Consider the following 13,211-nt stretch of genomic DNA (forward strand, 5'->3'; position numbering starts at 1 on the left):
ATGATAACTGCCCTCTAATGCATGATAAATGTTTTCTATTGCTTAGTAGTGTTTTCTATTGTTTAATAATTGTTCTGTATTGCATGAATGATTAATTGAATTATAAATTCATTGTAATTGTAGCCCTCTAAAATGTTACATGAATCTTATTTATGTTCATTTTACTTATTTGATTCATTAGAGAGACTCGTACGTAAGATCTATGATTCTGACACTCTTATTTTTATGTTTTTCACAGCCTCTGAGAGCCAATGAGGGAACCTGCTACTACGAGAAGCTACGATGGTTAAACAACTACTTGACAGTTTTACTTAGGGACAGAGTGGGTCTACTTTTTTATTCATTTATATTCATTTGCACATGTTCTCAAACTCTATGATTTAATAAATGAAGTTGGTTTGTTTTCGTTGATGGTAATGTAAGATCCCTTGTGGTTGTAGATTGGTTATAACAGTAAAGGCCTCGGGTCTCTGAGAATGTTTTCGCAAATGTTTAAAAAAGATTCTACTTTTTAACAGGTATGAGTTGGGATCACAGACCTACTAATAGATTTCAGAAGTCAAGATCATTTATTTGAAAAGAGAATTTCAAATGTTGAAGAAGGAAGCATCCATGTCTATTATAGAATATTTCAACAAGATTAAGTCCATTACATATCAGCTAGCGTTAATTGGATGTCAAGTATCTTAGAGACAAAATTCAGCAAGCTTTAGTTAGCTTGGGACCTGAGTTTTATGTGATGTCCACTATACAATATGCTGAGATTGTTTGTAATTTTGATGACCTCAAAGCCAAACTCCTTAGTTATATGATGTCACTAAAGGGGATGTCAAATACAGAAAAAACTGAAGTAGATTCCCATGATGTGTTGTTTACGGGATCTTTTTCAGGCCGTGGACGTGGTTGAGGCAGAGCTTGCAATCAGGGAGGTTGAGGAATTCTTACTACTAACATCTCTCCAGGAGGGAGAGGTGCATTCAGTAATAACATTCCTACATGCTACATTTGCAAGAAGAAAGGTCATGTCAAAGCAAAGTGTTGGTTTAAAGATGATCTAAGGTACAATCATGAAGCTAAAGGTAGATCTTTACTTAAAGATCAAGGGCAGAACAAAAGGCAAATTGGCCCTGACAAAGAGCTTATGTTGGTTGCATTTTTCGGACTGAGCTTCAAACAAAATGATCAGGGTGTTTGGTATGTTGATTCAGGAGTTGACAGCCATGTCACAGGTGAACCAGGTAAGTTCTCCAAATTGATTTCTTATTCTGGTAAAAACAATATTGTTACTGGGGATGGTAGACGCCACCCTATTACACATTCCGAAGATATTTTTCTTTCTTTGTCCAAATCAGAGTTACCAGCCGAGGAAGCGGGAGAGGGAAGCGATACAGGAAGCGGGAGCTAGAAGCGGGAAGCGAGGCACTTTCAAAAATTTAAGAAGCGGGAAAGTGTGGGACCACATAGAAGAAAACTATGAACACAACCAACATGATCCAAATTCCCTAGGCTACAGTATTCCCTAGTTAGACATTTCTCCCGGTTAATTGATTAAAACAAGATTGCAAGTGACACTGCAGACCCAACAAGATAATGAAGAGTGGAAAAAACATTGCACCTAAGCAAGCCCAATCTTAGCTCAACTGAGTACACACAATAGTGTGGGGTCACCCAATTAACTAGTAACCCCCCAAATCCCCAATGCACTTCATATCTATTAACCATACTCACAAAAATATCTCGGGATTTTTTAAGCCACGCTATTTTAGCGCAAGATCTCTAGAAACAAATACAATCCCCCCACAAAAAACAAGATATTTTGAACATATCATGGTTTTTGTTGCAATATCATTAACATAATATCAACATTTTTATATCTTAATGTTTTTATTGTGTTTTCTCATACATTTTCAAGTTTTAAATGTACATAGATCCCCCCCCCAAAAAAAAAAAACAAAGTTCTTCAATTTATTGCAATATTTTTGTTCACCGTCGAGAAAATACCAATAACAAGATTTGTGACTTTGCTATTAACCAAGCGTCGCAGCGAGCAAAGTGACTCCCTGTGAACGATCGACGCAAAAATCCTGCTTCGCTGATAAGAATCGATCATGTCACCAAGACATCTTAAAAATTCACGTATCTAACGCACAGTGACAGCATCGCCAACGTGCCGACTGAAACCAATCAAACCCATCGGTTTCTTTCCATTCATTTCCAACCAAACACGCATCGAGCTCGATCGAGACTCGGTAGAAAATCAAACAGCAACAACGGAGGGACGAGAAATGACAGAGGAGAGAGAATCGAGAAAAGAGAGCGTACCTGAACAGAGACATCGTCGGTGGCGGAGGTCGTCAGTCGTCAAACGTCGATGGAGGAGGTCGTCGGTCGTCGAACGTCAATGGAGGAGGAGGTCGTCGATCGTCGGATGTCAATGGAGGAGGAGGTCGCCGGTGGCCGAAAACAAGAGAGGGAGAGAGAGAGAGAGAGAGTTGGATGAAAAAAACAAAAACCTTAAGTTTCTTTTTTTTATCTTTACGATTTTTTGAAAATGTTCATTTTGCCCTTATTCAAAAACGATTTTCTTTAATTTTTTTGTTTTTCACGTGTTAATTTTTTTAAAAAAAAAAGGGGCAAACTTGACATTTTAAAAAACGCATCCCCCTTTAAAGGAGTACCCCTTTAACGGGGGACACGCTTCCCTTTAAAGGGGGATGCACTTCCTATGTTTTTCATGTGCTTCCCCACGCGTTTCGGAAGTGCCGCGTTTCATGCTTCCGAAGCGCGTCTTAGGGAAGCGCGCTTCCCCTAGTACATGCGTGTTTCTGGTAACTCTGATCCAAATCTCATTTTGTCTAGTTGTTTGATGTATTGTGGTCCCCTAATAATATATATATATATATAGACTTTGTTTCTAAGCTTGTTGATGATACCAATTCATATGTTGAATTTACTCTATCTTCTGTGTATGTTAAAGATCTTCAAACGAGGAAGACGTTCGTTGAAGCAGATAGATGTGACAACATGTACGTTTTCAAAGAAGATCCTTTGACTGCTCGTGCTACATTGGATAGTCACTCGAAGCCTGAGTCCTCTGCGTCTGTTTTCAGTATTTCAAAGTCTAGTCAATCTAATGTTTGGCATAGTAGATTAAGTCATTGTGGTAGAGTATTCTTTGAAAGACTAGTTTTAAATAAATTGTTACCTAAATTTGTCTTGGGTGAAGAGTCTTGTGAGAGTCTATGTCCTAGTTGTCAAATTTGTAAGAGTCATGTTTTGTCATTCAATTCATATAATAAAAGAGCTTCGAGACCGTTTGACATTATTCATTCTAATGTATGGGGAGCATCTCCATTTCCTTCCTCTTCTGGTAGCAAATATTATGTCTTATTTATTAATTACTACTCTCATTATTCTTGGATATTTTTCTTGAAGCATAAATCTGATGTTTTTGGTGTGTTTAAAACCTTTTGTGCCTATATTTGTACTCAATTTTCATCAAATATTCTAAATCTCCAATGTGATGGTGGTGGTAAATAATTGTCAAAGGAATTTATTGAAGTTTTATAGAATAATGGAATTGGTCGAAGAGTTTCATGCTTGCGGACAACTCAACAAAATGGCATTGCTGAAAGAAAGTATCGTCATATTGTAGAGAGTGCAATTTTCATGATTCATGAAAGCAAAGTTCCTATAAAATTATAGACTGAGGCATTTCATACATTTATATATGTCATAAATCGATTGCCCATGAAACTTTTGCAGAACAATTCTCCTAAGTACTCAAATTATAATGAGTTAAAGGCATTCGGATGTGTGTTATGTTCATGTGGACAGTCAGCTGAGAAACAAATTTCAGCATAAAGCCCATGTTTGTTGTTTCATTGGATATGTTGATGATTACAAAGGTTAGGCAAAATATCTAGAAACGTTGTGTTTGATGAATGCAATTTTTCTAATGATCAGTGTTGCCATTATACTATGCAAGACAAAAATAATATTGAAGTGTATCATCCTTGGCTGGATGATAGCCTATTTTCAGCTATGAATGATAAGGTGCAACAGCCGAATCTTATTCCTGATCAAAGTCAAGATGTCTTGGAAGATCCTTCAACTGAATTGAATGGTGACACAGAAATTGACTTTGGCAATGTAGAGACCACACCAGGTTGATTCAAAGAGGGATGTGTTTATACAAGGCATAATCAAAGTCTTCAGCAGAGGGTCCTGCAAGATCAACAACAATTGTCAAATCAAGAGAGCCAACTTCAGTCAATAAGAACATCAAGCAAGGTGAGACATCTGATTGAAAGATGGGTGAGTTATGAAAATTTAAATATAGACTTTCAATGCGTCCTAACTTACATTGGACAACAACGAGAACCTAAAACATTTCAGCATGTAGTGCAATCAAATAGGCGGATAGGAGCTATGAATGAAGAAATGCAGGCCTTGCATGAGTGCCAGAGTTGGGAGATAGTGAAAAGACTGCCTGATAAAAATGTAGTTGGCTTAAAATGGGTGTATAAAATAAAATATAAACCCGATGGTACCATCGAGAGATATAAAGTTTGCCTAGTAGCCAAGAGATTCACCAAAGTGTATGGGCATGATTATGATGAGACTTTCAGTCTTGTTGTCAAAATAGGCACTATATGGATCATTGTTTCTCTCACAATTGATCACAGGTGGAAAATAAGTCAATTGGATGTAAAGAACATATTGTTATATGAGCATCTTAAGGAGGAAGTTTATATAGAGCAACCACCAGGGTATAGTGAAAGAAAACCAAAGAATCATGTTTGCAGATTAAAAAGGTCTATTTATGGAGTGAAGCAAGCTTCAAGGTCTTGGTTTGAGAGTTTTTCGGTTGCAATTTGAGGCTATGGTTTTACTCGGTTGCCATAAGATCATTCACTCTTTATTTACACAGGTAACAATCTTATCACTGTGTTACTAATTCATGTTGATGATATAATTGTTACTGGCAGTTGTGGTGAACATATTGAAGAAGTGAAGAGGTTCTTAAATAAAAATTTAAGATAAAAGATCTTGGTCTGCTATGATATTTCCTTGGGATAGATGTAGATCGGCAAGCTGATTCTCTTATTTTAACTCAGCACAAATACACGATAGATCTCCTAAGTAAACGGGCATGAAAGATTGTAAGTCGGTTGCAACTTCAGTTCTCATTCATCATAAATTGGGAGAAAATGATGGAGAATTGGAGTTTCAATCAACACAGTTCAGAAGCATAGTTGGAATGCTGTAATATCTTATTTTTACCCGTCCAAATATTATTTTTGTTGTTAATCAAGTATCACAATTAATGCATCATCCTAGATGTCACATATGGAGGGTGAAAAAAATTTTGAGATATTTAAAAGGTACTATTGGAGATGGCTTGCTCTACAAAAAAAGAGCAACACATGAAGATGTATTAATGGTTACAGCTTATTTAGATGTCGATTGGCCAGGAGATCCTGATGAGAGAAGGTCAATATCTGGATATTATGTTTTTTCTTTGAAGAAATTTGGTCTCTTAGAGTAGTAAGAAACAAAAGGTTGTTTCGAAGTCAGGTACAGAGGCAGAGTATCGTTTCATGGCTACAGTTACAGCTGAAATGACATGGTAGACACATGTTGTATGATTTGGGAGAAGTCATCCCCAAGTCACTCTTGTTGTGTGATAATCAAAGATCTATCAAGATTTCAGTAAATCCAATTCAAGATGGAAAGACAAATCATATTGAAATTTATCGACAATTTATTCGTTAGAAAGTGGAGGATCAGGAGATAGAGACCAACTATGTCCGGACTGAAGACCAAGTTGCTGACTTGTTCACTAAAGGCCTCCCAACGAACAGGTTTTGGTATTTAAGAAGCAAGTTGTCCATTGTTGTTAACCAGGTACAACTTGAGGGAGGCTATTAGAGTGTGAGGTTGAGGTGGTCGGATCTGGGTCTGGATCCAGATTCAGATCACATCAAGCGTGATTTTTATGCTAACGATTGTTTATTATGTTTATTATGTTGTGTTACATTTGTTCCCTAAATGCCCTTATTAGTTGTTTCTTGTATTCTATAATGTTAAGGGTATTTTTATCAGTTGTAAGATTAATATATATTCACAGTAAAGAACATGTTTTCCATTATTGGGAATTGTGGAGTTTCAACCCAGACCTTGTTGTTTTCTTTTTCTCTCTGCAAGAACCTAATAAACCCTAAATCTAACAAATTTTACATCTGCATAGATGATATGATGGATATAAAGACACCAGGATATGATGAAAATCTTGGAAGACATGTTGGGAGTGCAAGACAACATATTGTTCAATGATGCGTGGCAGGACAAGTCTGCACATAGAGTTTACAATGCCACTGTCCTAAATCCTAAGCATAAGCAATAAACTACTAAGCTCAGCCACATAAACAATTCACTTAGCTTGTGCGTCTCACATTGACATGATAATAACAACATGGACATCAGACATACAATGGTACTTCATGTTCATGGTCATAATCAAAACCGTTGTCAGAAAGACATGCCCAACATTCAGGTAATATCAAGAGCCCTTAGTTTGTCCTATTTGCAGCTTTTCTTTTACAGTTTGTCATTGACACACCTATATTTCTATTTCTAAATGATCTTGAGTGTTGACTTTGTAAAATAAACTGTATAACAAGAACTAAACATATATTACACTGTATATCACGCAAGTATATATATAAAGCTTCTCCATAATCCAATTTTCCATAAAGTTGACATGGCCAAGTTACTTATCCTTGTATATTTGTTGTTTGTGTCAATGTGATATGGCTATTATGTGTAGATAGGGGAAGTGACAACTTATCATTTGACATATCCTGAATTTTAATAGTTTTCCATTTACAGTGTCTTTAACCAGTAGAGGCATGAAATAAAGCAAATCTGCAACAATTTCCAAGTATCTCATGTAAAACTTATAAGGTGATGTAATTCTACCTTATCAACAAGGTCAGATAAATGCTCCGACAACACATTCAACCAATATCTACAAGAGAAAAACGCACTAAGGGTAAAAACCTAGTATTGCTAAAGCCTTTATCAAATAAGCATATCTACATACATGTGTGTGTATACACACATATATACATAGATAGAGATGTCTGTATGTATGTATGTATGCATGCATGTATATACATGTATGTGTATATGAATGTATGTATGTATCATTGTCAAAAGTATAGAAGTGATTTTTTTAGACATTAGGAAATTAACTGAGCTACTTACCCAAGTTCATTATGATCAGAGAGGTCAACAGTGTTTGGCTCATACCTATGGAAAAAATTCTGGCAATGTAAATAACATTTCATAGTGACTCAGATATCAAGATAAAATAATTAATGCAACAATAATGGGAATTACAACAACATGAACAAAAGAACAGATATTATAGTAGCTCATAAAACTAGCTCAATTTGATCATAAATGTGTGCCAGATATACCTGTTGAACAATTACAAGGATGCAGAAGGATCATTTGGCAAATTAAAAAGTATTTGGAAAGTCAGATCCAAACAACACAACGTCCATGTTATTTTTAATTGACTTAGAATAAATCATAAATCAGCCAAGGTGTTTTCTATGGCCTCATGAACCTAAAGCATGCTGGTAGCCCAAAGTGTAATCATTCATTTTTGGTGAAGTACACAATTTACGAACCAGCCTGTTGTGTCATTTTCTGTTAATTAGCAAAAGGTAGAGCAATCACCTAACTTGCTAATAGGGTCCAACCAAATCAGTGCATCACTCCATTTGACAAAATAAAATGAGTTTTTTGCAGAGAGAATCAAGAAAAATTAAAGAGGTTAAAATGACCAATTCTACTAGCAAGTTCTGTTAATTTGAATAAGTTAAATTACCATGCTACTCTGCATACAGCTTTACAGATCAAAATTATTAAATTTTCACATGTTATGGACCACCCTGGTCCGTCCAGGAGGACCTAATTCCCACGACCCGGATCCAATCCGCCCAAGAGTCCCCACCGGAGAAGCCGTCCAAGAGTCTCAGCCTTAGCAGGATCAGAGGACGCCCCTCCTTTTGGGATTCCTACTACTTTTGTGATTCTCTCTCTCTTGAATTCTTTATTTCCTTGGACTCTAAATTCTTTGGTCTCTTATTGCTTTTAGGACTCTTTGATAGACTCTATAAATAAGTGTTATTATTCTTGGTTAATAATCAATGAAGTTTATTAAGTGAATTCTTTATTCTTCGTTCTTGTACTTGTTTTCAACCTCGAGGGATCAAAATTCTCCCTCCACACGCCCCAGCCTTCTTCCTTACGCAAGACACCGGCCAGAAGAGATTGATATTCTCTCTCCTACCTACCGACACCCCCTAATGGGACTCACGTTCAACCCTCATCCATGCCTAGGCCAGTCAGAACCGCCCCTCCCTGAGGTCGAGTTCTGACAATTGGAATCAAAGTAGGTCTTTTCGTGGAGCCAAGATCAGACAAATCAACTTCTATTGTGCGTCAACAAGGGCTCATGCCCTACACGATTCTAACCAGGATTAGGTTCTTGGATCACGAGTGAACGCTTTTAGGAGGGTCTGACAAACCCAGGTGTGTGGCTGATTACACCTTGTAGCTTGAGTGATCAATCCTGCGTGCACGAGCCCTGCAACTAGTAGGTTGCACGCGTGAGGTGTTCTTGTTTGATTGTGAGCCTTCGATACTCGTTTCTTGAATTCGTATCGGCCTTGTAAATTCCAAGAATGACACTAGCCCAGGACTAGATTGGAAAGCTTCGCACAGAGATGCAAGCTCCCAACAATCACCTTGAGGAAAGGCTCACCAGGGTGAACGAACACATAGACAAGTTAAACGGCAGGTTGGATGAGTGTTTCCAACAAGTGCTTACTATCCTAGACTCCATGCAAAACTGTGGAGGCTAGAGTAGTCCTTTAGGCTTCAGGGCATCGCGGTGGGTCGGGAGCCAGCGGCTTAGAGATAGGATCCATACAGGGACCCTACCACGTCCGTCAAACTGGGCTAGACTTCCTGAATTCCTCTGGTGAAGACCCCACCAACTGGGTATTCCGCACGGAGCAATACTTCAAGATTGCCAAAACATCGGAGGAAGATCAGGTTACCTTGGTCTCGATCCACCTGGAGGATAAAGTCATCTGTCGGTACCATTGGCTCGAGACGCAGATAGGTACGCTTCCCTGTAAGGCCTTCTCCTGAGCCTTGGTGATATGGTTCGGCCCTTATGCCTATGTCAACCACCACGTTACGTTGTCCAAGATCTGTCAACAGGGCAACGTCATTAAGTACCAGGCAGAGTTCGAGTGTTTGACCAACCTGGTGACTAGGTGGTCCCAAGAATCGTTGATTGAGACATTCATAGCAAGTCTCAAAGTGGACCTGCAGATCAAGGTCCAAGCCGCGATACCCATCGCCTTGATCCAGTGTTTCGAATTGGCATGTATGGCCAAGGAGAAACTTTCTAGGATACGCTTGTACTGGTCTGATACCAGTGGAATAACCAGTCAGAGATTCATGTCCCATGAGGTTGACCATCCAATCGAGTCAACCGGTCATGCAAATGCAAGACAACCTGCCTCTAGACCCACTCCCGAGCACAATGGGTGTGAGGCCATCCAAGGACTGGACAAGCAGGATATGTCTGACTCAAAGGGGATCATATAGCTTGAAGCAGTTGTTGATACAGAGACAACAAGCCTATCATGGATGAATGTGGAAACAAGACTTCAGCCAACTGCTAACTGCCCAGTTACCGAGGGTGGACAATGCACTCTACTTTCAAGTTCGCCAGCCAAAATAGCAGACAAACCATGGGAATATGGAGTGTCTCGAAGCAATAATCTAGTTGTTGCACACAACGCACAGGTGAAATCAATTGCTGCCTCGCTCTTGGAAAACTCATGCACGGCCCTAGCTCGAACCAAGCACAACATGCCAAGAGTTTGTCGGATATCAATCACACTCAAGGACGCAACCACTTTCCAAGAAAAATCAAGGCCCATGGGAAAACCCATGCATGGTGTTTGACCCCAAAGGTGACAAGGATCGGTTGTTGCAGATCATTCTCGCCTTGAGGACAAGGCAAATTTCAGAGCGGTAGATTGTTACAGACCACCTTGGTCCGTCGAGGACCCGATTCCCACGACCTAGATCCAGATCCAATCTGCCTAAGAGTCCCCACTTGAGAAGCCGTCCAAGAGTCCCAACCTTAGCAAGACTGGAGGACACCCCTTCTTTTGGGATTCCTACTTATTGTGAGATTCTCTCTCTCTTGAACTCTTTATTTCCTTGGACTCTTAATTCTTTGGTCTCTCATTGCTTTTAGGACTCTTTGGTAGATTCTATAAAAAAGTGTTATTATTCTTGGTTAATAATCAATGAAGTTTATTGAGTGAATTCTCTATTTTTTTTTTTTGTGCTTGCTTCCAACCTCGAGGGATAAAAATCCTCCCTCCATACGCCCCAGCCTTCTTCCCTATGCAAGACACCGACCAGGAGAGATCGATATTCCCTCTCCTACCTGCCGACGCCCCCCTACTGGGACTCGCGTCCAGCCCTCATCCATGCCTAGGCCAGTCAGAAACACCCCTCCCTGAGGCCGGGTTCTGATAGCACATATTTGCATGTCTTAGAAACAAAGATTGCCAAACCATAGCAGGGTGGTACCATTTGTGCAAAAATAGGGGGAGAAACTTCTTTCTCAACCATTTGTAAAGGTCAAAAAAGAAGTAAATTGTAATCCACCTGTTAAAAGCATTATTGCAATGAACTGATTAAAAGGAAAGTTACACATACTTCTCTGGATCTGCCAACAATGGGAACACCTCTAGTGATGGAACAAGATGTAGTACACCAACATTCAGAGCAGCGCTTGCATCAGAACGTAGAGTGCCTCCCTTGGAAAATGGTCTCTCAAAGCCGCCAAGTCCTGTGGTACCAGGTGGAATCATTGGAACAGGCGCAGTGATTTTAGTGCCCTCCTGCACGAACTTCTCCAACCAAGATATCTGAATGTTTTATTTCCATATTCAAGTACATGCAAAAAGGAGAAATTAGAATAAATAGTAACTGATAAAAGGGAATAAAGAAAATGCTGATAGCATTAAAACTGCTATCAATAGCCGAAAAAATGATAAGACCTGAAGCAAATATGTAAAATGATGATATAAATTTAGCTTGCTCAACAATGATCAGCTATACAGTATCTGAATGGTTTGGCCTAAAATGCTGGTCAAAAGTAATGGATAACTATTAAAAGGTAACAAGTCACCATGATTTATCTGATCAAATCACCTTTTCATCAAGATCTCCAAGAGGTGGAACAGGGATCTTTACTCCCACATAAGGAGTACCAGAGGGAAATCTTTCCACAAATTGATGTGCCATCAAATCATCAAGACCATGCTTGTTATAGCTCAAAAATGCACCTAAAGCCCCCAAAAATCCTTCATGGCGTAAGAACATTGCTTGTGCTGCACCTTTCGACCTAATATGATAATAATGGAACTAAATTTCAAATGATGTAAAGGCATGTCCCAATGAGTAACTCACAAGAAAACAAATTTTCTTGTGATTCACCTTGATCAAGTCCACTAGATTTACAAATAAGATGGACAAGTTCTAAAAGTCCAAAAGGCTGCCATAGAGTTAAACGATTACCAGAAGTGAACTGCAAAAGAAATTGTGTCCATAGTGTAGGCATGGCCTCGTATAAAGAATCCTCCAAAAAAGATCCTCTTGAGCCCATAGCGTAGTGCAATTAAGTGAGAGATCTAGTAGTCATAAAAATAAAGAATAAGCATATTAAGAACATCTCATCTGAAATAGTCAGACTAGAACTGGAAATGCCTCGGGTAGAATAAGAACTCAGTTCACAACTAAATGCAGACACGTTAAGCACATTAAGTTTTAGACGATATGATAAACCCAAGAAACAGAATTGTTCAGATTCAAGAACTATTCACCATTACAAGTGCATTTCTTGCCCAGATAAGAATCTTGCTGTGTTTTCTTATGACATTATATAAAAAACAAAGCAAATATTCTACATATCATAGTCTATCTATGCATTTCAGTAATGACCAAAATGAATATTTTTTAGATTTGCAACACTTTTTTTCTGGAGATCCTATCCATTGAGCTTTGTTGGCTTGACACATGTGTCACCTTTTAACAATCGAATGAACAATCAAATACACTAAGCCAAGGGAACTACATCAATCAAAGTGTTGGTGTGATTAAGTTCAGCTTCATAATACTCTGGCCGTCAGTAATAACTCTTTATTTACAATTGCCACCTTGACTGAGTTGATAATGCCATTCCAGACCCTCTGTAATACTATAATAGATATTTGGAAATTGGATTGAACTATTCTTGACTAGGATATGGAAGTAGCCTATCTACATGTGATAGAGTAACAACCATGTAGAATAAAAAGCACAACAGAACTTATTCTCAAACCATCCACGGCTGGAAAAGTTCCTCAAATATATGAAAATTTGGTTACCAAAGTTTAAAAGTAGAAACATGTTATATGCAGATTTTATTTTTGGCATATTGAGTATTATTAGAATCCAAATGTAGGTCCTTCCTGCAAGCATATGGCAAACTTATACAAACTTGAAGTGGATCTTTTCCAAGGAAAACCTCCATAGACACGTCTGGAATCAGGAAGAGGCTTAATTGCGATAAGAAGAGTTTCAAGAGAGACTTTTGAGATTTTTGTTAATTTTGCACTTTCAACTAACATGGAATGAATTTTATCTTCTATTTCTGAAAAGGCCAGTGAAAAGAAGCATACATAACATGGTCCATGTCACAAACCAAACTTCTAAATTTAGTCCTGAACCTAATGTAAAACTCGTTAATTTTTTTGGGGTTCTTTAAAAAAAATTTGAATTTGGATCCAGATTGGATTCGACCGGATATGGGTGGGATGTCGACTCGACATCCCCACCACCCTTAGGTCTATTTAAACCACCCCACAAGGGAGGTTTATTTTTAAAATAGAACCTGACGCCCCCCGACTTCCTCCCATCTCTCTCCCTCGCCGGAGCCCCTGACTTCCTCTCGTCTCTCTCTCCCACGCCAGAGCCCCCAACTCCCCCACATCACTCTCTCTCTCTCTCGTCGGAACCTCCATGTCGGAGCTTGCCCTCTCGCCAAAGCTCCCCGG

The 13,211-nt window shown here is 38.8% G+C and overlaps 1 protein-coding gene across 3 annotated transcripts in view; it reads right to left on the reverse strand.

The window, feature by feature from the left end:
- LOC149815553 (pantothenate kinase 2-like) overlaps positions 1-13,211 on the reverse strand; it is a 152,278-nt gene that overhangs the window by 98,020 nt on the left and 41,047 nt on the right. For all 3 annotated transcript variants that reach the window (XM_089988265.1, XM_089988266.1, XM_089988267.1), the window contains exons 9-13: positions 11,695-11,807; positions 11,329-11,521; positions 10,831-11,042; positions 7,273-7,317; positions 6,985-7,033 (exon numbers count right to left, since the gene is read on the reverse strand). In XM_089988265.1, the coding sequence (XP_089844391.1) occupies positions 6,985-7,033; positions 7,273-7,317; positions 10,831-11,042; positions 11,329-11,521; positions 11,695-11,807 (612 nt within the window). The remainder of the gene's footprint in view (positions 1-6,984; positions 7,034-7,272; positions 7,318-10,830; positions 11,043-11,328; positions 11,522-11,694; positions 11,808-13,211) is intronic.

The sequence above is a fragment of the Nuphar pumila genome, chromosome 15 (genome assembly GCF_984573655.1).
Source record: "Nuphar pumila chromosome 15, dmNupPumi1.hap1.1, whole genome shotgun sequence".
NCBI lineage: Eukaryota > Viridiplantae > Streptophyta > Magnoliopsida > Nymphaeales > Nymphaeaceae > Nuphar > Nuphar pumila.